This window comes from Aricia agestis, chromosome 5 (assembly GCF_905147365.1).
Source record: "Aricia agestis chromosome 5, ilAriAges1.1, whole genome shotgun sequence".
Lineage (NCBI taxonomy): Eukaryota > Metazoa > Arthropoda > Insecta > Lepidoptera > Lycaenidae > Aricia > Aricia agestis.
This window is the reverse complement of record NC_056410.1, coordinates 16,596,435-16,624,434: the sequence shown is the minus strand read 5'-3', so window position 1 is coordinate 16,624,434 and position 28,000 is coordinate 16,596,435. Positions and strand designations below refer to the sequence as shown.

Genomic DNA, 28,000 nt, shown 5'->3' with positions numbered 1-28,000 from the left:
TTAATATCACTTAGTTTCCTTACACCCTGTATAACCATCTATTAAAAAACTTCAGAAACTAAGCATTAATCATCATAATCATCATCATCATCGATCGTTGCCGGCGCGCAGGGCGGCCCCCAGAAGTCGAGCAGCAAGGCATCGGTGTACAACGCCATCCCCAAAGAGAATAACCACCTGCAAAATAATGTGCTGATTGGCCTGAGAAACAAGATTCGACGCTGAGAATTGGGTCCCAGATCCGCTATGGCAGTGTTTTTTAACCTTTGGGTCGCTAATCGCGATACCCTGGGGAGTGGGGGGTCGAAAGTCGAAACGATCTTTTTTTGCATAATAATATACCTACAGGGTGCAACAAAACTAAGTGATAATACTTTAGGGTGTGTACGTGTTCCTTGTAGAGAGTTCACTGTGAAAGTACATTGAACTCTATTTATGGGACATATGCGCAACCTAAAGCATTATCACTTAGTTTTGTTACACCTTGTATATATAATAGATATAATAGGATATAAGAAATATATATATACAGAGTGTAACAAAAACTAGTGATAATACTTTAGGGTGCCCCCACCCAGAGGGCGCCACCGTGCCATGGTTAACATCGACTCCGTATATATTGCGTGATTAAAATTAGAAGAAAATACTTTTAAGGTTAAATAACAAGTGTAGTGACTTTATAAAAAGGCAAATAAGTGCATATATTGTGGACTAAGTGAAAAAGTGTGTAACAAACGATAAAAAAGTGTTAAAACGTTCAAAAGAAACGACAGTTATTTTCGAAGAAACAGTGACATTTTTCAAAGACCAATACATCTAAGGATGCTAATAGTGACTAATAAGTGCAAAAGTGACAATACGCTCGGTGAATAAGGACAACTTAAAAAAATCACAAAATTATTATGATGATTTTGCAAAATTAAAGACGAACACAGCGACATCTCCTAGCGAGTACCGGTATTACTTCACTACATCGATACTCAGCGACCGTTGAGCCATCCTAGTTCCATCGAAGACCGATAGAGGGCAGTAGTAATACCAAAACAACGTATTATTTACTTCAAATCCTTGTTGTCGTGTAATAACCCAATTAATCATGGATGAAGTAATGAGCATGCTTCGGAAAATCCAAAAAGAACTAGACGAACAAAAATCAACCATTGTTCAATCAGCGGAAAAGGTCACGGAACAAGTTACACAAAATATACAATGTATTTTCGAAGAAAAGTTTAAAATTCTTGAGGAAAAATATGAAAACTTAAAGGAAAAGATTGAGAACCAAGAGAAAAGATTATATTTTCTAGAAAAACAGTCAAGACAAAGGAATGTAGTATTTTTTGGAATAGAGGAAAAGGAAAGATCATATGCAGACTTGGAAAAGAATTTATTACAGTTCATAAACGATAACTTCTCTTTAAACATCAATAAAATAGATATACAGGAAATCAAGAGAATAGGGAAGAAAGACAACAAACCTCGCCCTGTAATTGCTACATTTACCACTTTAGGCACAAAAATAGAAATATTCAAAAAAAGTTATACTTTAAAAAATACACCGTACTATATAAAGGAAGACCTACCAAAGTATGTTTTAGAAAAAAGGAAGGAATTGCAAGAGCAACTCAAACTTGAAAAAGAAAAAGGAAACTCGGGCACCATCAGATATGACAAGCTCATTATATTCCGCAAAAGTTCTGAGGAAACAAATACCAAAAAAAGAACACTTACATTATCGCCAGACAACAACCACAATCCCTCACAAGCCGAACCAAAAACCTCTGTAAACAAAAAGAACAAAACCTACGTCGCATTAAGGAGGACGTCCAGCGTATCAGAAGGAACTTCGAAACCAGGAATACTTAACTATATATATAATAAAAATTGCAATAGCCTTCCCAACGATACACTTAACTCACGCAATGAATAGCAATCAGACAACCCCTCTCATTCAAAACTCAAGCTATTAGAAAAAAGAACTAAATGTAAAAAAACATATTATCTTCCAAGCCGGCCGGTCACCGAGGAAGATCAAGACCAAAACCCTCTAAGGATTATACACCAAACCCATTCAAGCACACAACTATCGCCACAGACATCTGAATCGTCCAATTGTATAGAGAATAATAGAAACGAGCTCTACATTATAACCTACAACGTAAGAACTCTATCAACATACGAGCGCTTGATAGAGTTTAATGAAGCCATCCAAGAAATAAAATTTGACATAATAGGACTGTGTGAGGTAAGACGTATCGGCACCCAGATAGAAGAATACGAAAATTTCATATTATGCTATACTGGGCTCACACCCGGAAAATATGGAGTAGGGTTCCTAATAAATAAAAGACACAAAGATTGCATTGACAGCTATACAGGTCTCAGTGATAGAGTCGCACTGTTAAACCTGACTATTGAAGGGATGCGCATGTCCTTTATTCAAGTATATGCACCAACAGAAGCAGCTAGTGAGGAGGAGATTAGCTCATTTTATCAGCAGGTTAACAAAGCCATTGACCTAGCCTACAACAATCATCTCGTAATGGGAGACTTCAACGCCAAAATAGGACAGCCAGAAAAAGATGAAAAACTGATAATGAAAAATTATGGCTATGGGGAAAGAAACCAAAGAGGTCAGAGATTAATCGACTTCGCCCTCGAACATAAACTAGCAATCCTAAACACCTTTTTTCGTAAAAAACCTAAACAGAGATGGACATGGCGGTCACCGAATGGATTACATAAAAATGAATTAGATTTTATACTGTCAAATAACCCTGGATTATGTCAAAATATAGAGGTCCTAAACTTAAGCTTTCCATCTGACCACAGACCAGTTAGAGCTACTCTAGTAATGAGTACAACACAAAAAAAAAGGCGTGCGGGCTACAATAATAAAAGGCACTTGTCACTAAAAACTGAACAAGAAATAACAAGATACAAACAAAACATCTTAGATCATGTGCAAAATTTGACTCATTGTGTAGAAAAAACATCTGTACAAGCATATTACAATATTTTACTTAAAGCTATATCCCAAAGCTTACAAGACGCCCGTATACCTAAAGAAACAGCAAAAACGACACACAAAATTTTGCATGAACGCACGTTAGCTCTCATAAAGAGAAGGCAGGAATTGCACCGTACGAAAAATAAAACAAGAGCAATGAAAAACGAGTTAAAAGCCTTATACAAACTAATAAACAAGTACATAAAGCTCGACTACAAGAACTACAGATTAAAGACGTTTGAATTCCATTTGAAACAAACAGGAAGCTCAAAAAAACCTCTGAAAGAGCTACGAACAAATAAAGGTTGGACAGATAGCTTAAACAGCAACGGCATTTTGGTTAAAAATCGAAAAGATATCATTCATACAGCAACAGAGTTTTACAAAAATCTATACAGTGCCAGAACAAACGAATATAGCAACCACAAAAACTGTACAAATGAAACCAACTTTGAAAATATTCCACCTATATCAGAAAACGAAGTAACCGAGACCATTAAAAGGCTAAAAATAGACAAAAGCCCAGGGCCGGACGGCATCATCAATGAAGCCATAAAGATTGCTTGCCAACACCTTACTCCACCCTTAACTTGCCTTTTTAACAAAATATTAGAAACAGCTGAAATACCGTCACAGTGGAAAGAGTCAGAGATTATTTTGATTTACAAAAAAGGAAATGCAAAAGATATTGCAAATTACAGACCGATAAGCCTTCTCTCCTGTCTCTACAAACTTTTCGCTACAATTATTAACAACAGAATTAGCAGGACGCTGGAAGCAAAACAACCGATCGAACAAGCTGGTTTTCGAAAAAGTTTCTCAACGATTGACCACATACATACGTTGGAACTCATAATGGAAAAATATCAGGAAAAACAAAGAAGTCTCTACATAGCGTTTATCGATTATAAAAAGGCCTTCGACTCTGTATCACACTCTAGTATATGGACTGCTCTACAGGGCCAGGGAGTTCACCCAAAATATATAGAATTAATCAAAAATATTTATAATAATAGCGTAGCGAGAATAAAGTTGGAAACTACTGGACCTACATTTGCTGTAAAAAGAGGGGTAAAACAAGGAGACCCCCTATCCCCAAAATTATTTATATCGGTCCTAGAATCAATAATAAATAATTTAAAATGGGAAAAAATGGGACTCAACATCAAAGGGAATTATCTATGTCACCTGCGTTTTGCAGATGATTTGGTTCTGTTATCGGAAACGAGCACACAAGTCCAATCCTTGATCGACTCCTTAAACACGGCTAGCAAATATGTGGGACTAGAAATGAATCTAACAAAAACAATGATTATGACAAACAGCTCAAAATACAGAAATATATCAATAGACGACGAAACTCTACAATACACTGATACGTACACATACCTAGGAAAACTAATTGGATTCGACAGAAAACTAAACGAATTGGAAGTAGAGCGAAGAGCGCAAAATACGTGGAACAAATACTGGTCGCTCAGCGAGATATTTAAAAGCAACTTGTCCATAAGTATAAAAACAAAAGCGATGAATACCTGCCTCCTACCCTGCCTGACCTACGCGTGTCAAACTTGGAAATTCTCTAACAAAATTAAAAACAAGATTACCACCTGCCAACGCGGCATAGAAAGAAGTATGCTCAACATCAGAAAAATACAAAAAATCCGCCACTCCAACATAAGGAAAATAACAAAAGCGAAAGATGCCTTAACCTACGCTAGAAAATTAAAATGGAAGTGGGCAGGACACGTAGCGAGGCTAGAGGATGACCGATGGACTAGCAGGGTAACTAAATGGGCTGGCCCGTATGGTAAACGTCTCCAAGGCAGACCACATGCGAGATGGGAGGATGAAATAATAAAAATAGCCGGTCGCTCCTGGCCAACAGTTGCTCGAGATAGAGAAAAATGGAATTCTTTAGAGGAGGCCTTCACCTTCAACTGAGAGGGGTTCTTGCAGAGAAAAAAAAAAAGTTACATTAACATTAATTAAGTAATTAGAGTAGTATAGTAGTATAGTTAGTTAATTTATTTATTACCACTGTTTGTAAACTTTTATTTTAACATTAGCTCTATTCTATCACATTGTATCATAGCAAGAAATAAAAGGCTTTTTATTTTTATTTTATATTTATTTATTAATACTTTAGGGTGTGTATGTGTTCCTTGTAGAGAGTTCACTGTGAAAGTAGCAGCTCTGAAAGACGAACATTTTTTTTCACTTTTGTATGGGCAAGGGCCCGAGCGTCACGAGTTTCCCCATACAAAAGTGAAAAAAAAATTTGGTCTTTCAGCGCTGCTACTTTCACAGTGAACTCTCTACAAGGAACACGTACACGCCCTAAAGTATTATCACTTGTTTTTGTTACACCCTGTATATAAAAAAAAGTGTCCATGGCGTGATGGACTACAATTAATTAAAATTCATAATATTAATTCAATTATCCTTGGTGCGAAAAATCTAAATAATAAAATAACAAAAAAAAGGATATGGACGAATAGTCCATAGACGGCCCCAATTTTATAATAATTATAAAAAAAAGATATAATAGGGGTCGCATCATGAAAAAGGTTGAAAAACACTGCGCTATGGCTTTCGAGACACCGGTTTCGGTGACGGTGGCTAGTTTAGCAGCGCAGTAGGTACCTACACAAAAGCAGTCTATCCCTATCTATCAGTGGAACAACTTAACTGTGATAAAATTTTGCATGGAGGTTTTTTTTTATTTACTTATAAAATAAGGGGGTAAACGAGCAAACGGGTCACCTAATGGTAAGTAACTACCGTCGCCCATGGACACTCGCAACATCAGAAGTCGAGCTGCAGGTGCGTTGCGCTCTCTTCTTGAAGGTTATGGGTAGGTATTTTGAGTCCTAGTAACTATTACTATTTTTCCAGGAAAATTGTACGATTCGAGTTTAAAGAGTTTCTACACCACTAATTTGCTGGCATCAGCCATCTAGTGAAGGCAACTTACCAGGTGAGGCCCAAATACAGATGCGCGGAGTAAAACTGCTGCTGGCGCCGGTACCATGGTCCCCAGGGTTGAGACGGCACTGGCAACTCATTCATGTGCGGCTCGCGATACGCTGACAAAACAACACAGCAGTATTAGATTGGGTTGCACCAGAGGCGTGGTTAAAGTTAAGGTTAACCTTAACTCAGACCGGAGAAATTGACAGGTGGCAGCTGGTCCAACAAGGTTATAAATGAACGTTGCGAACGGCGCTGCTGGTAAAGGAGAACTGTCAAAAATGGCGTTTTTGTATGATGACAGCGAAACGCGGCGAAGAAAGGAACTAATTAGTTCCTTTTTTCGCCACGTGCATTTAAAACTTTATCGAGCTTTATGGTTATGGTTAAATATGGCATCTTTATGGCGTCCATTTTTAACTTTATGATTTGACATTTTGCATTGTAGTTAGAGTTACAGTTATGAGTGTTCGCGCCTTAGCTGCGAACACCTACACAATCGTAGAGCGCGGCCGTCGGCGCTCTTCCATCCCACTCACACGCACGAGAACATTCGCGGCGCGGTACTAGGTACACCGCGAGCCCCACTTCTATACCTACAACCGCCGTGGACGCTCATAGTTAAAATTTCTATTATATCAAGTCAAAATTATTGTAAAAGTATATAGAATATAATATTTGTATGAAGAGTACAGTTCTTAATTTATTCTCATATGTTCGACCGAACATAAAGTGGCGACCGTGAAAAAAGAAGATTTAAAAGATTTTCAGCTATTCGGATCGAAGCTAACGGAAAGTTCCGGGCATTTTGTCGAGTCATTCTAGGCCCACAAAGAGACAAAATCTTGCCAAATTATTGGACACAATTGGAGATTTGGATTATTTTCAACAAAAATCAAGGATAAAAGAAGAGGATTTGGTATTTTCGCCGAAACAAAGTGAGTCCGTTCCTTTTTATCCATTAATCATCTCATCTCATCCACTTCCCATTCGAGTTTGTAGCAATTGTTGAAGCTCATAAATTGCATTTAGGTACATAATATCATAATTTCTAATCATCTGCTGCCTTTCAAAGCGCCTACTTTCGCATATTTGCCTACTTTGTGATCTGGAAGTCAACACCTCATTATTTGTCGCTTTCAGATTCCCTAATCTATTGCATTTATGTCTACTTTTGCGTCTTGAAAGTCCAAATTCATAATTATTCAACAATTTCTCGCTTTCAAATTGCCTACTTTTGCAAAGTTGCCCATTTCTATTGTCTGAAAGTCTAGACCTCAACTATTGTCGCTTTCAGATTTACTATACCTTTGCACTTTGCCTATTTTTGCGACTTGAAAGTATTTACTACAATATATATCTGTACCTATTTGCCTACTTTCAAATTTATAAAATAAATTGCTAAACCAATTTGGCCTAATATTAAGTTTTTTCAAAGCTTACCTGCGCACGCGCATCCATTTATTACATTTTATCATAAAGTCATTAAAACTATTTCATTATCATTTAATTAATAGTCATTCTGAATAATTAATTATTTCACAAAACAATATTATTTCTTTTCATTGCATTTTATCAATAATTAATATTTCACTATATTTACATTATCCTGAATTCTCATCTGTTTAAAAGATTATTTTATTCATCCCATAATATTTTCCCACTATAGGTTTATGTGCTAATAGTATTATTTCTCGATAATACAGAAGATCGAAACAATCTATTGCAGGGTGCCTGCGCGCGGCGCGTCACGGCCACCTTGCACATCCGAGAACGCATACGGACTGGGAGTATTCAGCGACTTACGCCCGCGCCGGCTGCCTGCAGCGCAGTGCCTACTGATCCTGCATTCCTGCGTTATCAGTAAACTCAGCTGTTCTATTCATTGAAGCGAGGCCGTATTGTATAACATTTTATTTTTACGACTTTGTTTACTTATTTTTCTTGATTATCTAACTTTGTGCCATGGAAACAGCATTGAAAGCTTTAAATGTAAAACGGGCTTCAATTAAAGGCCGTATTACTAAGTTTACTAATCAAATTGCAGATTTAAAAAATAGTTCTGAGATTACGCAAACAGATATTAACATATTGGCTCAAAAGTTAGGTAAAATTCAGGATATATTTAATGAGTTCGATGGTGTGCAAAATCAAATAGAAGGAATAGATTAGGGTTGCTGAGGATTCCTCTTCCTCTTCCTCATAATGAGGAAGTTCCGCAATAATTTGGGTTCCTCAACCGTTACCGCATCCTCATAAATAAAAATACAAAAATCCTCTTCCGCTATCGCTTCCTCAAAATTTAGGAGGAATTTATGAGGAATTTCACTGCGCATGCGCGTCGCGTATCCAATCATGGCAACGCACACGCCAGAGCGCGATGCCGGACCGAACGGGCGCTGCTGTTCCTTGTTCCTTGTCTCTCTCGCCACCCGCGCTGTTCCTTGCTTGTTTGTTTTAATTTTATTGACATAATATAGCAAGCGTTGTTTTGTTTACGCGTGTACGCACTACGCAGCTACGTACGCAGTGCGAATATTCTAATAATTTGATTTCTATCGAAAACCGAAATGATACCGAAGTGTAGTGCTATATCAGGGGTTCCCAGACTTTTTTGTCCACTGCCCACTTTGAGAACAAAATATGTTTTAGTGCCCCCATTGTTTCACCTACTTTCTTTTCCTAATTTAAATTAAGGGGCTTTTGCCCCTTAATTTGTCGGTAATATTAGCCACCACAGCCTCTACAAAACGCCGCCATTTTTTCTGAGTCCCACACTGCCCCCCTTTAGATCTTCAGCGCCCACAAGGGGGCGTAATCACCCACATTGGGAAACGCTGTACTATATGGACGTACTTCCTCTTCCGCATCCTCTTCCTCAAAACAATATCCTCTTCCTCATCCGCATCCTCTAAATTTGCGCGTGACAATTCCTCTTCCTCCTCCTCTTCCTCATAATCACTTCCTCAACAACCCTAGAATAGATGCAGAGAATTTAGATAATGAATTAGATATTCGGGATACTATTGAACAAACATTTTATACTTCTATAGCTGCCGCTCAGGAGTTAATTCAACAAAATTCTACAACTAAAAAATCATGCCACGACCAAGGTCACAATAGTTTTGTTAGTGCGAATGACGACGATCAGAAAGACAGTTTTCGTTTGCCTGTAATCAAAATTAGTAACTTTGACGGTACCTATTATAAATGGCTCGAATTTAGGGATACATTTTGCTCACTTATTCACAATAATAATAAAATTGAAAATTATCATAAATTTCATTATCTTAATTCGTATTTGGAAGGTGAAGCAGCTCGAGTCATTAGTAATTTACAGGTCACTAATGATAATTATCCTGAAGCGTGGAAGCTTCTGTGCGTGCGGTATAACAATGTTAGACAATTAATAAATAATCATTTAAAACTTTTATTAAATATTGAACAAGCTCGCGAATCTGATAAGTCACTTAGGTTTATAGTGGACCATGTTACTAAGAACTTACGTGCACTTCATAATTTAAAACAGCCCACCGAAAAATGGGATACGCTTATAATATATTTAATTTCGGCAAAATTAGATAACAATACACGAATAAAATGGGAGGAATATAGTCATGCGAACATAAACGCCTCAGAAATGCCATCTCTGGACAATTTTATGTCATTTAAGGCTCGCGCCGATGTGCTCGAGTCTGTTTATCGGAATAAGCAGGAGTCAAATAAAAACATTAAGTCTGTTCAGAATTTTTCCCACAACTCAAAGCATTCACAAATGCCGCAATCAACTGAATCATTTATGGTTGAAAATTCACATAATTCTAAAAAATCTTTTGCCTACAGATGTGTGGTGTGTAAAGACAACCCACCGAATTTATGAGTGTCCACAATTTTTAGCTAAGTCGGTTGATGATTGGACTGCACTTGTAGGTAAATTAAAGCTATGCACTAATTGTTTGCGTGTAGGGCATAATTTACGCGGATGTAGACTAAATAGTTCGTGTCAAATATGTCACGATCGACACAGCACACTACTATGTAGTTCGAAAGCGAACTCAAAGCATACTGAATCTATCGCGATGTCTGCGATGACTTCATCAGAGGTTCTTTTATGTACCGCACTCGTTGAAGTCGTTAAACCTAACACTAATAAGTGTATAACTACTAGAGCACTATTAGACTGTGGTAGTCAATGCTCATTTATTTTAAGCAAATTAAAACAACAATTAAATTTAAATTCATCCAATTCTCATATTCAAAATATCGTAGGTATTGGTAACAATTCCTTACAAATCAACACCGAGCGATGTAATGTTATACTAAAATCTAGATTAAATTCATTTACAAAAAACATTACATGCTTAGTGATGCCTGAAATACTCGTAACGGGCAAAATACCAAAGACTTATATTAATATTAAAGGTCTGAACTTAAAGTCATTTGAGCTCGCAGACCCCAGCTTTAATAAGCGTGCTGACGTAGGACTACTTATCGGTGCTGATACTTTTTGGGACATTTTGCTGCCCAATCAGCACTATATAGGGACCGGAAATCCCATCTTACGGCAGTCTAAATTAGGTTGGCTTATAGCGGGTCCCATGCTATACTCATGACAGCCACATTGATAGCAATGCAATTCAATGCAGTTTTTCCAATATTACTGAACAAAATAGTAATAATAAACTAACACAAATGCACAATGATCTTAGAAGGTTCTGGGAATTAGAAAGTTTGCCACAAAAATCTTTACTCACTGATAAGGAGAGAGATTGTGAAAATCATTTTATACAAAATACCAGACGTACTGCGGACGGGCGTTTTTGCGTCAAGTTGCCTTTTTCTGCCTCTCCTGACTGTTGAGGGGACTCCTATTTCATGGCTAAAAAACGATTTCTGAATTTAGAGCGTAGATTTAGGAAGCAACCCGAAATTAAATCCGCATATGTCGATTTTATAAACGAGTATGCTAATCTTGGCCATCTCTCAGTTTTAGACGTTGACCGATCGGAAAACGGTTATTTTATCCCTCACCATCCGGTTATCCACGAGAACAGCGAGTCCACTAGACTTCGTGTTGTTTTCGACGGGTCTGCTCGCACGAAATCGTCTAACTTGTCTATAAATGACATTCTAATGGTAGGACCGTCTATACAAGACTCTCTTTTTAATATTCTACTTCGGTTCCGTCAATATCGCTACATTTTAAGTGCCGATATAGAGAAGATGTACCGAAAAATTTGGTTAGCAGAGTCTGATCGAAATTTTCAATTAATCCTTTGGCGCGATGCAGAGGACAAATCTTTACAAACTTTGCTACTAAATACGGTCACATACGGTTTCACTAGCTCTAGTTTTCTTGCTACGCGTTGTCTTTGGCAAATAGGTGAGGAATGCAATGATCCTATTATAAAAATATCATACAAAATGATTTGCTGGTCGACGATCTCCTAACTGGCCATGATGATGAATTTCAGCTCCGCTCTATTCAACAGGCAATTCCTAAAAGTCTCGCACAAGCAGGTTTTAATTTGCGTAAGTACCGCTCCAATTTACGTACATTGTTGCCTGCTGAATCTTTGCAATCTAATAATAATTTAATTGTAAGCGAGATTACAAATACTCTAGGTTTGAGCTGGGAACCTTCATCAGATATTCTCAAATTTCCAATCGCAATAGAACTTCCTGCTGTTATTACAAAACGAAGTATACTTTCTACAACTTTCAAATTATTCGATCCCTTGGGCCTCCTATCTTTGTGCACTATTGTTCCCAAAATTTTGTTGCAGACTCTGTGGTCTTTAAAACTTGATTGGGACGAACCAGCCCCTAAAGAGATTGCGAAATCCTGGAAGACTTTAATTGATGGTCTCCAATCTATTGCGTCTTTATCTATTCCTAGGCCGGTAATTATTCCTAATTCTATAAATAATGAAATTCATTGTTTTTGTGATGCATCACAACGCGCCTATGGTGCATGTATTTATATCCGTTCGACTAATGCCGAAGGTCAGGTACACGTAAATTTACTTTGCGCTAAATCACGCGTTGCTCCTGCATCTACTCCTAGCACTATACCACGTCTCGAACTCTCGGGTGCTCTACTTGCAGCTGAACTCTGCTCTACTGTAACCAAAGCTTTACGTTGTAAAATCTCTCGAACGTTCTACTGGACTGATTCTAGTATTGTTTTGGCTTGGTTGCGTGTTGGGTCTAAAAATCTAACAACATTTGTAGCCAATAGAGTGGCCGCAATTCGAGAGATTACTGAAACGAATTCTTGGCGACATATTTCCACTAATAATAATCCGTCAGATCTTTTAAGTCGCGGAGTCAATCCTAGCGAAGTCGCTAATTTAAAATTTTGGTGGCTTGGCCCACACTTCTTATCGTTACCGGAGGAGGAATGGCCGTCATCCCAGTTTCAGTCTAATATTGAGACGAACGATTTACCAGAAGTAAAAGTTAATTTGGTTAGCAATGACAATAATTCTAATATTTCAATTTTTAATGTCGAAAAATACTCAAAGCTCAGCACAATACAAAATATTTTTGGTTATATACATAGATTTATTTACAATTGCAAAAACCCTAAAAATAAAGTTACCGGTTCTTTAACAGTTTCTGAAATTGACCAAGGCTTAAAATATGTTATTTTCATTTCCCAGGCTGAGTCGTTTCCAAAGGAATTAAATTTATTATTAAAAGGGAAAGCTTTAAATCCTAAATCGAATGTTGCAGCGCTTAACCCATTTATTCATGATGGATTTATTCGAGTAGGTGGTCGTATCCAAGACTCTAACTATAGTTTTGATATGAAACATCCTATATTACTGAGCTCAAAAAATCACGTAACCAAATTATTATTTGAACACGAACACTGTAAGCTTTTACACGCTGGTCCTCAAGCTCTATTAGCATCTCTACGCACTCGTTTCTGGCCTATCAATGGTAGAGACTTGGCGCGCCGGACCGTATTAAAATGCAACATTTGTAGAAGGTTTAAAGGTGAAGTAGCTAAGAATATAATGGGTAATTTACCTTCCGACAGAATTACGCCAGATTTTCCTTTTGTTATTGTTGGAACTGACTTTGCTGGGCCATTTATGATCACGGATCGTAAGGGTCGTGGTTGTAAAATTACTAAATGTTATTTATGTGTTTTTGTTTGTTTCAAGTATAAATGTATACATTTAGAAGCAGTGTCTGAGCTGTCTAAGGATGCTTTCATACTTTGTCTCCGTCGTTTTATTGCTCGACGAGGCATTCCACGCAAAATCTATTGCGACAATGGTGGCAATTATGTAGCGGCTGCTAAAGAAATTAAGAATTTTATAGACTCTAATGTTGATGCTCTATCTGATTTTGCAACCAAAGAGGGCTTAGAATTTTGTTTTTCACCAGCTTACGCACCTCACTTCAATGGCCTAATGGAGGCCGGTATCAAGTCAGCTAAATTTCATTTGACGCGAATATTAGGCCAGACTCACTTAACTTTCGAAGAGCTCTCAATATTGTTCGCTCAAATAGAATTATAGAATCCATTTTAAACAGCCGCCCCTTATCTCCTCTAAGTTCTTCCTCAAACGATCTCTATCCCTTAACCCCGGGCCACTTTTTAATCGGAAGACCATTGAAGGCGCTACCATCTCCATCCATTGTAGAGACTAATGTTAACCGTCTTGACCGTTTCCAGCAAATACAAAAAATCAAGCAAGACTTCTGGAATCGCTGGAGCCAGGAATATATCTCCGAGCTACAAGCCCGCACCAAATGGCGTTTGAAAAGGCGGGACCTGCAGGCGGGCAATCTGGTCATATTAAAGGAGGAAACTCCACCTTTGCACTGGCGCGGGCGGTTCGGTCGGGTGGAGAGAACCTTTCCTGGTTCAGATGGCGCTACACGTGTAGCCGACATTGCTACTTCGCGAGGCATCGTGCGCCGTGCTCTAAATAGGATTTGCTGGCTGCCTAATCCTGACGAAGATGCTGGAAAGCAGTCATGAGCTTTCCAGGGCCGGGTGCATGTTCGCGCCTTAGCTGCAAACACCTACACAATCGTCGAGCGCGGCCGTCGGCGCTCTTCCGTCCCACTCACACGCACGAGAACATTCGCGGCGCGGTACGAGGTACACCGCGAGCCCCACTTCTATACCTACAACCGCCGTGGACGCTCATAGTTAAAATTTCTATTATATCAAGTCAAAATTATTGTAAAAGTATCTAGAATATAATATTTGTATGAAGAGTACAGTTTTTAATTTATTCTCTTATGTTCGAACGAACAATGAGTTATAGTTAAAATTAGTTTGTGCAACCCAACCTAAGTGTCTAAGGCCCGTATAAATAGTCAGTAGGTACTCAAGATGCGACCCGGTCTTAAGACACGGTTCAGGCTCTGTGATTGGTTGGCTGTCAAAATTTGGACCAATCACAGACCAAACCGCGTCTTGAGACCGGGTCGCATCTTAAGTACTGACTATTTATACGGGCCTTAGCTAGGCCGAAAAAACGCGGCCGAAGTTCGGCATGATTAAGCCTGCAATGTATTTATTACCGATAAGTGATAACACACCATGCCGAAATTATGTCGCGTTATATTGTATGCGGAGCGCATTGCTGACGTAATTATGCCGAACTTCGGCTGCGAATTTTCGGCCTAGTGTGCTTAGACACTTTTTCGGGCACAATTAAAATTCAATTACTTCTGGCTGGTATCTACTTAATACGTGTAGTATTAAGTAGATACCTATTACCTAGGTAGTAACTAAATTATTGTAATTGTCAATCTAGTTTATAGTTTGTGCGTTAAGATGATATGGGTGACACTTCTCATATTCCTTGCTACGGGTTTTTTTACAAGAAAAAAAAATCAAAATGTAATAAATTATATTCCATCTACAAAAACAAATGTTTCCTATAATTGTAAATGAATAAAAATGAAAAGTTGCTAAATGCTAACTTATTAATGTAAAATTATAAATTTTAACTGTGAAAATTATTGTTACGGAAATATTTGAAAAATGTCAGATGCATGAAATGGAACTTATGCCAATAGAGATTGACACTGTTGAATCGAAATCAAATCGATAAAAAGGGCGGCCATTTTAAATCGCCGGCGCCACTCTGAAACGTCAGTACGAAATCGATAATTTCGATTGCAATTCCTTTACGAAGTGATTCGATATTTTTAAATTATCGATTAATTTTCTTAGGTAACTTCCCTACTATTGTCAAATATAATGTGTCACCCATATCATCTTTAAACGCACAAACTATACTTAGTACTTACCTACTAAATTTTAACTGGCTACTTGCTACTAAATTTTGTGTTTTTCATGCAATTAACAACATAAAATTAAGTTAAAATTTAGCCAGCCATTACTGAGATTTATACATATTACCTATGTACCTATATATAAAAATAATTATTTACCATTACTGAGATTTATACAATATAATATATAAAAATAATACTGCATTATGCAGGCCCGAGTCTAGAGGGGGGCGAGAGGGTGCACTTGCCCCGGGCGGCAAAGATTGGGGGGCGGGGACCCGATCTAGCCATTTAGCCGCCCCAGGCAAAAATCATTTTCGCCGCCCTTTACATATACAGGAAACATATTTGTTGGGGGAAAATGGGAGGAACATTTAAGTAAAATACTCAAATATTTCCACTAGCAAACTTAAGGTAGGTTAGATGGTAGAATTTTCAAACTTAAGTGGTGGATGGCTAGGTTGGAAGATAGGAATAAGTCAATTTCGCCGCCCCTCATTTTTGCCGCTCTGGGCAAATGCCCGGCTCGCCCCCCCTTAGATCGGGCCCTGGCCGGAGGCCACCTCCCAATCTTTTGCCGCTTTCTTCACCGCCGCGTGCGCCACCGGTGGCCCACCGCGCTACCCTGTAAACGTTGTTTCGCAGAATTCTATCTGTTGTTAAAAGACTTGGAGGCGCCCCTTGTCGCGGGGCAATCATAGCATTTTATTTAAGAGGGCGACTAACCCGAAAAATCAAACATCGTCCTTCTCTCTTCACACTCACGCCCGTCTTTCATATGCCAGGTGAAAAAGGACGACGCGTTAGTTTTTTTGCGACGAAAAATTAGTTTTTTCTCAATAACTCGATAAATATACAACATTTTAAAAATCCGCTAGGTCGATCTCTCAATGATAGAATTTTATATTGTATAAAATATTGTGTTAAAATATTAACTTAGTTCAATGCACGGTTATGGCAATGAATTGAAAAATTCGTGAAAATTAGGTGCATCTTTGTGATTTTTTTCTATCGAGAAAATTTTAAGATATTGTGTTTTGCTCAGATCGAATTCTCGGAAATATAATGTAGTAAGTATCTAATTTTAGAAACCGAAACAATTCGGGGCTTATTTTCAAGTATAAAAATGAATTATAAAATCGACACTTTAGGGTTAGTCGCCCCCTGAAGTACCAATTGAAAACGCACATTTTTGCTTGGAGGGCGGCAAATTGGGATTCTGCTCCCCCCCTTTTTAAAACGTAGATCCGGGCCTGACATTATGCCAATTCAATAAAAATAAAAATTGTGGGTATTACATAAATGCTTAACAGCGATCATATAGAGTTCACTGTGAAAGTAGCAGCACTGAAGGAGTAAGTTTTGTGTTCTGTTTCTACGAGAAATGCTTCAACCTCTTGAAATTGCCCTAAAAAAAGATTTTATTTCAGCGCTGCTAATTCCACAGTAAATTTTTTAATGTTCCTGGGTCATGGATGTGTATTAAATATGTGTATCATATAATAAAAATCTTAAATTAAAGTATTAAATTATATTTCCGTTGTCTGGTACCCGTAACACAAGTCCTTCAGGTACGTAGCACGGGGCCAGACCATTGACATAAGAAACTAGATCTTTGGGCCAGAGCAATGAGTTTCTAAAATAGTAACATAGAATATCATTGGGCCAGAGTCCAGACTGACGCGGACGTGATGTGATTTGTGAAGCGTCCATAGATATTATTTATTATTATTTTATAAATTCTGCAGGACCGGGAATACTAAGTTACTTACCAGTGGATTTTGTACCTACCTGTAGCATACTTCCTACTATTAATAACGCTTTGTATTCCCTTGAGGACTGATGTAAATCTTGAGCTCATTTTCAATTTTTAATTTTTATGATAACAGCCAGCAATGGTAATATTCTGCAAAGATATTCTGACAAAATATATGACACTGACAATCATGTATTTTTTTTACCATGGCTAAGTTCTAATGTATAAATTATAAAGTAATAATAAATAAATGAGCTAAGCTCAGTGGGTCAATGTTATGGGTGAAATTGTGTAATTTCACCACTGATCTCCATTATAAAATATAATGGAGATCAGTGAATTTCACTCATAACATTGACCCACTGACCTCCTATACAAAAGGAGGTCAGTGCATTGACCATAAGATATTATAGTTTTTATAATTCCAAAAAAGTCTAATATGCGGCAATCATAGCATTTTACGTTCCTTCCACTTGACACCACCAAAACGACACCACCAGTGGTGTCATATGGATCTCTAGTTAAGTCGATAGCTAGTATTTTTTATGTGGAAAAGTTAATCCATTCCTTACACCTAGGACGTCGTAAGTCGTAACTTCTTTGAGATGTTGTGGGAGTAAGCAGGCAGGGTGTAATAAAGAGAAAACAGCTGTAAAAATACACTCTTAAATACTTTATTGCTAAATGTAGAACAATAATCCTGATTTCTTCTGATAGGTCATAGTTTTCAATCAATCGTCAATCATCATCAACCTATTGCATTACGAGACGAATTTTTCAGACAAGTTCCAATTGCGCAATTGGTGATCAAACTTGTATGAAAAATGCGGACGCTGCGCCATGTCACAATTTGTAACAAAACTGGAGTCTGAACTTCACGGCAATTTTGTTTTGTTTCAATATTTTTTCCCGAGTACTATAAAATACATAGTAATGATAACAAAGATAAAACACTATAACACTAACACTAGGGCATTACGCCTCTAGTCCACCGACGCTGCGAACTGCGAAATATCTGCGAAACCAATGCGAAACAGGAATAGAGCGAGATGCAATATAACGCATTGTCGTGTGGCGGATGAGACTGTGAATCGGTTCACCACTGGGCCCGTACCACGAAACGGTTTTGAGGCTCAAACAATCGTTCGAGAATGTTGCGTCCTGCTCTAACAAACGTGAAATGACGTTGTTAGAGCAGGACGCGGCATTCTCGTCCGATTGTTTGAGTCTCAAAACGGTTTCGTAGTAGGCCTACTGTTTCGCAGTTTGCAGCGTCGCGTCGGTGGACTAGAGGCGTTAACGACCTCATACAATAATGGTTTTCGATATTTCACTTGTCACCACTCACCAGGTGGAATAGTATCATATAAAAGTACTGTTAACCCATCAATCCTCAAACGGCAACCGGCTGCCGCATAACAATTGAAAATCTATTGTGTCTGCGATACCAACGATGGAGGTACTACTATTTTAGTCAATATCATCGATTGTCTGAATGAATTCAGAGAGAAATATATTTGACACAGATCAGGTTTCCATTATTATTACATACTTACTTAGTTTTTTTTACGTTTGCCTGGCAGAGGCTGCTTCCAGCAGAAAGGCCGCCATTTCAAACTGTTTTTTTTTCCTCCTTCCTTGTATCCTTTTTCAACTGATTTGTTTCATCAATGGTTTGAATAAAGAGTTTTTTTTTTATTTACTTACTTATAAATCGATAGCAGTCATCTATTATGCTTTAGAAGCGCTTGAACAACTTGAAGCTAATGGCATTAAAATGAAATGAAAAATACATTATTATCAACTAGTTACTAGAACTTGAGTCGTGTTACTTTTGTTACTTCTCATCCTCTTCTTAATAAAGATATTTAACACCTCCATCGTGGGTATCGCAGACACAATAGAGTTTCAATTGCTATACAGCAGCCGGCTGCTGCTTGGGGACTGATGGGTTTAACTTTTTTTAATACCTTATTCACTTTATTACATGTTCATTAGTCGTTTACAATGTGCCAGACAAAGTTAAGTGGACTGTATAATTTTAGCAGTTTTAATATTTTTATTAGGAAGGGCGTTAATTGTGAACGGCCTATATTAAGTTATCCACTAAATATAATCTTGAAGTTAACAAGATCATCTCTATGATAGGTATATTTCACAATCTTCTTAGTATTCGATAGCTTATTCAAAAGTAATGTCTCCGACATATTTGCTATGCTGCTTAGCATCACCAGAAAAATTGATTCATAGACAGATGGCCGATCTTTGTATTGTAGTCGGGCTATGTCACTTCAATATTATTCATCATCTGTTGGCTGAGTTTCATACATAACCATACACATAACCCGCCAAAATTCTGCAGGTCCGCCATCTCCCTAGGAATCAATATCTCTGATAATACTATCGACATCCTTTTTTATACATTTAAAATTTAAATACAGTAATATGTGTGAAAGTATAATATACTTGAGATTGCTTGCTTCGAATCGGCCCTTAGTTGATCATACTTCATAGTTACATTCAAACACACAAACAAAAAATGTACATTTCTCTACAACTCCATAGGTGCCGTGCGCACTGGTTTGGGAAGACCTAATATTATAATCTCAGTGACAAGACAATTGAAAAAGCTATTCTAATAACAATATAAAAGGTCCAAGCCTTTAGAATTAGAAGCCCAATAAATAACGTCACTTCCATTCAATTCACTCCCATCGAACGATAGCCTGTTCTGGCACAAAGGCTCGTAACAATAAACCGCTCTCACACTCCTACTCAATACCGATCTTGGTCGATACGCACTCAGCGGCTAAGGCCGGTATAAATAGTCAGTACTCAAGACGCATCTCGGTCTCAAGACACAGTTCAGACTCTGTGATTGGTTGGATGTCAAAATTTAGACCAATCATAGAGGCGAACCGCGTCTTGTGACCGAGATGCGTCTTGAGTACTGACTATTTATACCGGCAAGTCATTGATTAATTTATTATTAGTTTGATATCAAAATCAAGTAGTACTTTAAGGGCCTGTTTCACTACTGCCTGATATGCTATCCACAACTTTTTTGACAGATTCTTCATACTCTATCTATCAAGATAAGTGGTGAATAGCCTATCAGGCACTTATCAGGAAGTGGTGAAACAGGCCCAACTAAAGGCTAAAAGTTAAAGTTGTATCACACTTTTAATAAATAGCCTCTCAAGTCTCAAGTAACAGAACACATAGATGAGTGCTGTATTTTGTTTTGCACTCAGTTGACACACAATATGAATCTGCATAAGTCAGAACTATAAACACTGCATCCCAACAATGATTCTTCGGATGCTGCTCTAACATATTGTTTACTAAGGTTTGCAAATAAAGTCTGAATTTTGCAATCCAAAACTTAGTAGTAATAAACTAATCTTGTTTATCATTACGAGCCTAAGGGCCTGTTTCACCACTTCCTGATAGGTGCCGAATAGGCTATCCACCACTTATCTTGACAAATGAAGTATGGAGAATCTGTCAAAAAAGCAATGAATAGCCTATTCGGCACTTTATCAGAAAGTGGTAAAACAGGCCCTTAATCTCAACTGCGAATTCAATAGTAATTACTACATTCATTGCTCCCAAGAATATAAATCCTAAGAATATAATAAGGCATCGTAAAATCAATTAAGGAACTTCTTAGAATAAAAGGAAATTTTGCAAAAAAAAAAAATTTAAATGTTTTCATCATCATGTGTTCATGTTTAAAAAAAAATTAGGTGGGTCAAACCAACGGCATTGAAATTTCGCGAGAAATGAGAACAACCTTTTTATTTTTACAAGAAGAGGAATGAAGCTGCATTTTGTTGCATTAAAATAGTTGAATAATTGTGGAACAAGTCACAACTCACAACTGAGTGAACTGTTAATTAATTTTACTGAAGCCTTATAATGACTGGACTTATTTATTAATTAATATGTATTTATGGACAATAATTGTAGATAAGAACTACACTAAAATTAAAACACAAGTTATCTGCTCTCTGGTTTGGGTTTGGGTGGTTTGAAACCCATTATTTTCTTCTTCTTCTTCTTTTCTTTGTCACCAGACTGGAAAGTTTTCCAGCTGTCTACGCGATTTTGTCGAGATTCCTGAAAAGTAATAAATTATGTTTTTAGTAACATAAAGGATTTTTATAGAAATTATAGAAACTGGAAAGATGTTATAATATATTTTCTTTTGTGAAGTTCTGTTCATCTTTAAATTTCATTAAACATCATTATTGTCAATACCACGTGAAAACTTGAAGAGGGGGGTCTTGGCATAATACTACGCGTTATTACCAAGGGGGGGAGGAGGTAAAAAATCTTAAAAAGGAGGTCACGTAGTTTGGGTATGATTCCTTACCACAGCTGCAGCACTTGGTTATTATAACATTGTTGTTTCCAGTATTATACTATTTTTTGGGCTTTTAGGACTTTAATTCAAAAACAACTCTCATACTCCTACCACTACCAATCTTGGCTAATATGCTTGCAGCGTCTTGAGATGGTATTTAATCTATACTAATATTATAGAGAGTTTGTTTGTTTGTTTGAACGCGCTAATCTCAGGAACTACTGGTCCGATTTGAAAAATTATTTTACTGTTAGATAGCCCATTTATCGAGGAAGGCTATAGGCTATATTTTATTACGCTAATACTAATAGGAGCGAAGAAATAGAGGAAAATGTGGAAAAAACGGGGGGAAATCATTTGAAAAGACTTATTTGAACGCGCTAATCACAGGAACTACTGGTCCGATTTGAAAAATTCTTTCAGTGTTAGATAGCCTATTTATTGAGGCAGGCTATAGGCTATATTTTATCACGCTAAGCCTAATAGGAGCTAAGAAATAGAGGAAAATGTGGAAAAAACGTGGGAAATTATATGAAATTGCTTATTATCTTAAGAACTACTGGAGCAATTTTTATGTTATTTGGCAAACATGAAGAATAGACCACGTGAAGGGACATAGGCTATTTTTTGCGGAAAAATGTACGGTTGCGTGAAATTCCTAAATTACGCAAGTGAAGCCGCGCGGAACATCTATTATATAATAAAATCGTAGAAATTCTGTACATTGAATATTTTTGTACAATAAATAATACTTTGGATGTGATCTACAGTATGCTAACGCGTACGAAGTCGCGGGCAATAGCTAGTTAATAATAATCTCCAACTTTATATTAACAATGTCAAAGCGATTTACTGCCCACTCAGTTCTAACTGAGTATGCAATATACGATATCACTCTTAGCCTAAAAACAACATTAGACTGGGGTAACACGGTCAGTCTGGCTTCAGTACAGTCCATCAGTCTCAGAATGATGACCGGAAACTAATGATGGTCAATCACGCGGCTACACGATCATTTTTTCGTCAGTCGGGATCAGACTGATGGACTGAACTGATGCGAGACTGACCGTGTAACCCTAGTAGATGGCGTAATCTGGCGGCAGCGGTCATCAAACATAACAAGTTTTTTGACACCGGGTCAATATTATACGCTTAAAAAAATCTTGTTAAGTTTACCGTATTCTATACAAACTGCGATTGACTATGAAGTGACAGATGTTATTAGGCTAAAGATAGCATTTGAATCAAGACGACCGCGACGAGAGACCACGACCCGAGACACCGACCGGCAACCAGTCGCAAGTTGCGGGGCGACAGCTACCTACGAATCTACGCGACCGAGTCGTGCGACCCATTCGAAACTCGTAAAAATGTCATCTTTGTGCGAAGAAAACGCGGCCATTTTGTATCTGTCGCGCCACGGCACTGCCTTGTGAGTCGCCAGCAGGCCACGCCGCGATCGCGTCGCGATCTCGAGTCGCGGTCTCGCGTCGCGTCCGTCTTGATTCGAATACTACCTTAAAGGTGGCTTTCGGATCTTTGCCGCGAGCGACCGCGACCGACGAAAATTCAAAAGAAATGCCACTTTATGACAAATGCTATAGGTTTCATTTTACTCTACCACTAGCTTTTACGCCGCCGCCGGCGGCAGCATGCGTCGCCACGCAAATGTCAGTACAAAGTGATACCTATATTCTATGTCATAAAGCAGAATTTTATTTGAATTTTTACCGGTCGCGGTCGCTCGCGGCGAAGATCCGAAAGCCACCTTAAGGGCGATACGTATTACATGAAATGAGTATATTCACCTCAAAGTTCTTCGCCCACTCCTTCTCGAGGGACATCTGTTCCTCCTGCTCGATCTCGGCCTCGCGTTTCCGCTTCCGCTCCTCCATGTCACGCGTCTCGAGGTGCTGCCGCTTCCGCTCCATGTCCGCGAACAGCTGGAACCAGACTTTACTGAGGTCCAATTTCACCAACGTCTGTTAGTGTTAACAGCTTGTTATAATGTCATGTCTTCTCTTTCATTCATATAAAAAATGAAAGAGGAAACATGATACTAATTCGAGCAATAACTTTAACAGTTGTTGATGAAATTGGACCTGTAACCTGAGTCTACAGCGAATAAAAATAAGTGTGGCACTCGAGACTGCCACGGTAAAGATATTGCTTTTTTTTAATTTATATCATATATGCAATTCGCATTAGCAGTCGCACGCACATAATCACCGTGCTGAAGTCTGCTAAACTGAAACGAATGTTAGGTGTTTTTCTTCACAGAATTTCTTCATTCGGTCGCCGCGCTCAAAGTCCAGGAAAAGCTATGAAATAGCTTAAAAATATAAACGAATGAAACTACCGTTTTCAGTTTTGGCCGCACTGAAAAATTCCTTTTTTGGCTTTCACATTTCATCCCAGAATGGTACAATTGGTGAGAAATGTAAAAAAAAGCAGGAAGTTGCTTACAACCTTTTGGTAAAATAGATATTACCCCTTATATTTATAGCAATAAGCAGGTATGATGATGATGACCTATTGCTAAGAATAATCCCAATCATGTCAGCTTCCAAACAAAAAAAGGCTAGATTAAAATTGGTCCAACCTTTTAGAAGCTACAATGCCATGAACAGACACACACAGTCAGTCAAACTTACCCCTCTTTTTCGTCAAGGGTTAAAAAAGAAATCCTTTGCTCACCTTCATAGTCATAACGTATATAGCATGTCTGTACTTTTCGGGATCATCCTCCGGTATACCCTCAGACATGCGGCCTTCCTTCCTCTGCTTCTTCCGCTTCTGTTCTATCTGAAAAGTAAATAATCAAATCTTTATTTACAGTATTAGTAATACATAGTATTGTTAAAATGTAGCGACTAGTCTATAGTTAGACTACATTTTAACAAGGCATTATATCGTTAAATATAATGGCTTGTTAAAATGTTTACTTTATGCTTTAAAGTATGGTAGCACCTACGAATAATAAAAACTCCATACCGTTTTAAATTTGGTTCCTTTTGGTCTGTCATGTAACGTTAGCCTAGTACAGCTCAAGGTCACCCAAATATTGCAAATGTATTGAAATGTGTACCTAAGGTACACTTTTTTGACAAGTATTGTGGAGCATGTTTTTTGACGGAGTTACTTTTCCTTAGTTTTTATTATTCATAGTGTAGGACCCTACTTCTTATAGTACCTTATTTATTAATATTTGAGCGGTTTTGTCTTAATTTGGACACAACATATTTTAAAACATAATATGTATGTTATGGTGTAGTGGCAGTTGGCACATGCTGCCAAATCGTGCGCAACCCATACTGATATTATGAATACGAGAACAAACCATAAGCAGTGAAGTAAATTTTCATCAATTACATAATCTCTTATTATGTGTTATCAGCGTCCGACTGAGATAACATCAAAGACCGAAGGAAGGTAGCTTTAGAAGACATATGAGTATTAACTATTAAGGCTTTATAATAAAAATAATTACCATATGCTCGGTACGCTCCTTTGCTTCCTGGTACACATCTAAACATTTTGCCCTGGTGTCCTCATTCTCTAAGATTTTCCATGATCTGTTCACAATCTCAAATGCCTGTTGCGCACGCTCAGAGTCATCCTATAAACAAAGGAAACATCAAAATAAATATATATTGTTAATCAATACATTTTATACTAAAATATGGCCAAGCCAAAGGTAACAATTAACTTATATAATAATTTTTTTTTTACTTTTTTTTTCATTGTGCTTTGATTGATGGAATATTAATAGAGGTTTAAACCATGACAGAAACAACAATAGCTTGAGTAAGGAAGAGCATAATAATAATAATATTATTATGCTCCTATCAGACCATATTATGGTCTGAAATGTGTGAAAGTCTTGATCAGCCCCACAGGATGAGCTTTGTCATAAATTAATGTGTATGTGTATTGTTTCAGAAACTGAAATATGTATAATTTTTTGAGGATTTTTAATTTCTTAGGGTTTTTCTCTTGCTTTAACTCAAAGGTTAAAAACAGGACCCTATTACTAAGACTTTATTGCCTGTCCATCCATCTGTCTGTCTGTCTCAAGAACCCCTTTAGTTAGACTTCTGAAATTTTCACAGACTGTCTGAGTAAAAAAAAAAGATTATATTTATTCCCATTCAATAACATGATTTTTTGGCCTTTTTTGCTCGACATCAATAATGGTAACAGGTAGGCACTTTTAAGTTTTACAGAATTATTATTCTCAATGATATTGTATACTTTAATAATTTATACTACAAAATTTAAAAAAAATTAAAGGAGTGCTTTATACAACAACACTATTTTTGTCCTAACGTTACAGATTCCTTTGTGTGCCAGTTCTACTACCACTTGGCCAATTTTTTTATTGAAGCATCATCTTCAGTGTGCACCTCATCTTACCTAATCTTGTTTCAGCTACGGGTTGTCTCCGCATATGCATGGTTTCCATCTGTGGATAAAAATGAAATTTTGACGGATTTACCGTCTCAACTAAACATGCTAAACACATTTAAGGCAAAACAATGTTACCTATTTGTCATTCTTGTTTTATTTCAATCAATACATTCCTGCATACCCTTTTTACAGGTTATTTTTTAATTTAAAAAGGCTTAAGCTGCATTAGCTATTCTCAAAGTGTGCTCTGCAGAGCCCTAGGCCTCCACAAATACCTTATAGGGTCTCCACAAGTGATAATTTGTTTTTAGAAATGAAATCAGACACAGAGACAATTCATTGTCAGACAACATTTATCAAAAATGAAACTTCTTAAAAGGGTTCTATTCTATCATCAAAAAGTTTGAGAGCCCCTGAGCTATATATCATTGACTAATTCAACAATGTTGTATTTCAGTAAAAACATATTATGTTTTACAATGTACTTACAATGTTTTTGTCAGGGTGCACCAGTATCGACAGTCGCCTGTACTTTTTCTTGATTTCATCAAGACTTGCATCTGGATCTACTTGTAGCACTTCGAACGGGTTGAGGTTAAAGTACGTAGAACCGGGCCTCAACAGTCTATCTATCTGTTGTTTCGGAGTCAACACAGAATCACGCTTCTCGATTTCCTTGACCTTAAAGTTAAAATTATATTAGTGTTGAAATAGGTTCGCTTAAATTGAGGAAATAGTTTCATATAAGACGACAAACCGAATACCTCAGAATAGAAGTCTTCGAAAGATTCCACTTTCGCACTTGATGTCGACATATTTACGAAGTACTTAGCGCCATAAACCTACAATAAAAACGATGCTCATTACTTACATTGAAGCACTTGTGACGATAAATACTGAAAACTGACAAAGACAATCAGAATAAATAGAATGGCTTTGAAACGAAATATTATTAGCATGGGACGAAGAATGGAGGGCACAAACAACTTATGGCAATACAATATTTTGATTGCAGTTGCAGCACTTAAACATATATATACATATACATATACCTACCTATCACAAAACTACCTTGTAATAGCAAAAGACTAGTCTGCAACAAAATATTGTTTGTGAAAGAAAAATAGAAATTAATCTCGAGAAACACACACCGATGACCAACCCACAGAATCACAGATTACTAGTATATATTTGTAGACACAGAATACAAAACACAAATTACTCAACCAATAACCAAAGAGAATATAATCACTACGTTTTACGGTACCTACCACTAACCAGTAACCATACGTAGTATCCCTAAGTAGTCTGTGCAGTAACCACACAGTCAGTGTTGCCAGTGCTGTTAGCTGTATCATGTCGATGGCCCCAACGAATAAACTGGAATAAACGTGCAATCGAAAAAAAACAACTTTTCAGAAGGGAAAAAAACGTTGGGAACTTTGACTACATAATAAATAGACAAAATATATAATGTATAACCAAATTAAAGGTAAAAAAATTAACTTTCAGTTCATATATTTATTATTAATCAAATAGTCAAATATTCATCACCTGGCTCTATCTGATCATGATACTGCTCAGACATTAACTATTAAAGTAAAGAAGACTCCAAAATCAAACATCACCTGGGAATTTAGAAGAGATTACAATGCTGATAATATTCGTAAATTTAAGGAATGTATTTCAGCCTTGTCATTTTCAGAGTTAAGGGAAGAAGAAAATGTGGAAGTTACATTCAATACATTTCATGATCAAAGAGTCCTTTTTTATAAATTATGTTTTCCACTGATAAAAGTACGTAATAACAAGAATAGACAACGAACATTATGGCTAACTAAAGGTATAAAGAAATCATGTTTGGTAAAAAGAAAAATGTATTTAAAATGTAGAATCTCAAAAATAAATAATTACAATACAAAACAGCGTTTAATAAAATATAATGATCTACTAAAAAAATGTATATACAAATCAAAGCAAATACAAAACACTAAATATATAAATAATCAAAAAAACAAGTGCAGAGCAGGATGGAAGATAATAAATGAAAACTTAGGAAATAATAATTAAGATAATGACATTGCGTATATTAAGAAAGATATGAATGTGTATACTGAACCTAATGACATCTGCAAAATATTTAATGACTATTTTACTAATATAGGAAATATAAGACCAAAGAAAGGGAAAAGTACAAACGAAAAAAATACTT

The 28,000-nt window shown here is 37.1% G+C and overlaps 2 protein-coding genes and 1 long non-coding RNA gene across 6 annotated transcripts; 1 reads left to right on the top strand and 2 right to left on the bottom strand.

The window, feature by feature from the left end:
• Positions 1–4: 4 nt before the first annotated feature.
• LOC121727371 lies at positions 5–17,143 on the bottom strand. Its single transcript, XM_042115172.1, has 3 exons — positions 17,026–17,143; positions 5,985–6,096; positions 5–177 (listed from the first exon to the last, which is right to left on the bottom strand). The coding sequence occupies exons 1-3, from the start codon at positions 17,051–17,053 to the stop codon at positions 66–68; spliced, it is 252 nt and encodes an 83-aa protein (XP_041971106.1). The 5' UTR covers positions 17,054–17,143; the 3' UTR covers positions 5–65.
• Positions 7,644–27,642, top strand: LOC121727372. The gene is made up of 3 exons (XR_006035656.1): positions 7,644–7,883; positions 13,674–13,755; positions 27,632–27,642. It is a non-coding gene; the product is annotated as an uncharacterized LOC121727372 (long non-coding RNA).
• LOC121727369 (dnaJ homolog subfamily C member 8) lies at positions 20,941–26,958 on the bottom strand. 4 transcript variants are annotated; one of them, XM_042115168.1, is made up of 7 exons: positions 26,940–26,958; positions 26,553–26,630; positions 26,278–26,469; positions 24,869–24,997; positions 24,076–24,183; positions 23,187–23,321; positions 20,941–21,131 (listed from the first exon to the last, which is right to left on the bottom strand). In XM_042115168.1, the coding sequence occupies exons 2-7, from the start codon at positions 26,601–26,603 to the stop codon at positions 21,012–21,014; spliced, it is 735 nt and encodes a 244-aa protein (XP_041971102.1). In that variant the 5' UTR covers positions 26,604–26,630; positions 26,940–26,958; the 3' UTR covers positions 20,941–21,011. The 4 variants fall into 4 exon arrangements, with proteins under 4 accessions (XP_041971102.1, XP_041971104.1, XP_041971101.1 ...); XM_042115170.1 differs by lacking the exon at positions 26,940–26,958 and adding an exon at positions 26,860–26,933; XM_042115167.1 differs by lacking the exon at positions 26,940–26,958 and adding an exon at positions 26,841–26,930.
• Positions 27,643–28,000: the final 358 nt, after the last annotated feature.

What these genes read in the sequence shown, in the direction of transcription:
- LOC121727371 (XM_042115172.1), bottom strand. Translation starts at nt 17,053, where the DNA reads ATGCTACAGGTAGGTACAAAATCCACTG. An exon ending in GGTAGGTACAAAATCCACTG is followed by an intron (nt 6,097 to 17,025) that starts GTAAGTAACTTA and finishes TTGTTTTGTCAG; the next exon opens with CGTATCGCGAGCCGCACATG. An exon ending in CTGTATTTGGGCCTCACCTG is followed by an intron (nt 178 to 5,984) that starts GTAAGTTGCCTT and finishes ATTATTTTGCAG; the next exon opens with GTGGTTATTCTCTTTGGGGA.
- LOC121727369 (XM_042115168.1), bottom strand. Translation starts at nt 26,603, where the DNA reads ATGTCGACATCAAGTGCGAAAGTGGAATCTTTCGAAGACTTCTATTCT. An exon ending in TATACGTTATGACTATGAAG is followed by an intron (nt 23,322 to 24,075) that starts GTGAGCAAAGGA and finishes GTCTGGTTCCAG; the next exon opens with CTGTTCGCGGACATGGAGCG. An exon ending in AGTGGGCGAAGAACTTTGAG is followed by an intron (nt 21,132 to 23,186) that starts GTGAATATACTC and finishes ATTACTTTTCAG; the next exon opens with GAATCTCGACAAAATCGCGT.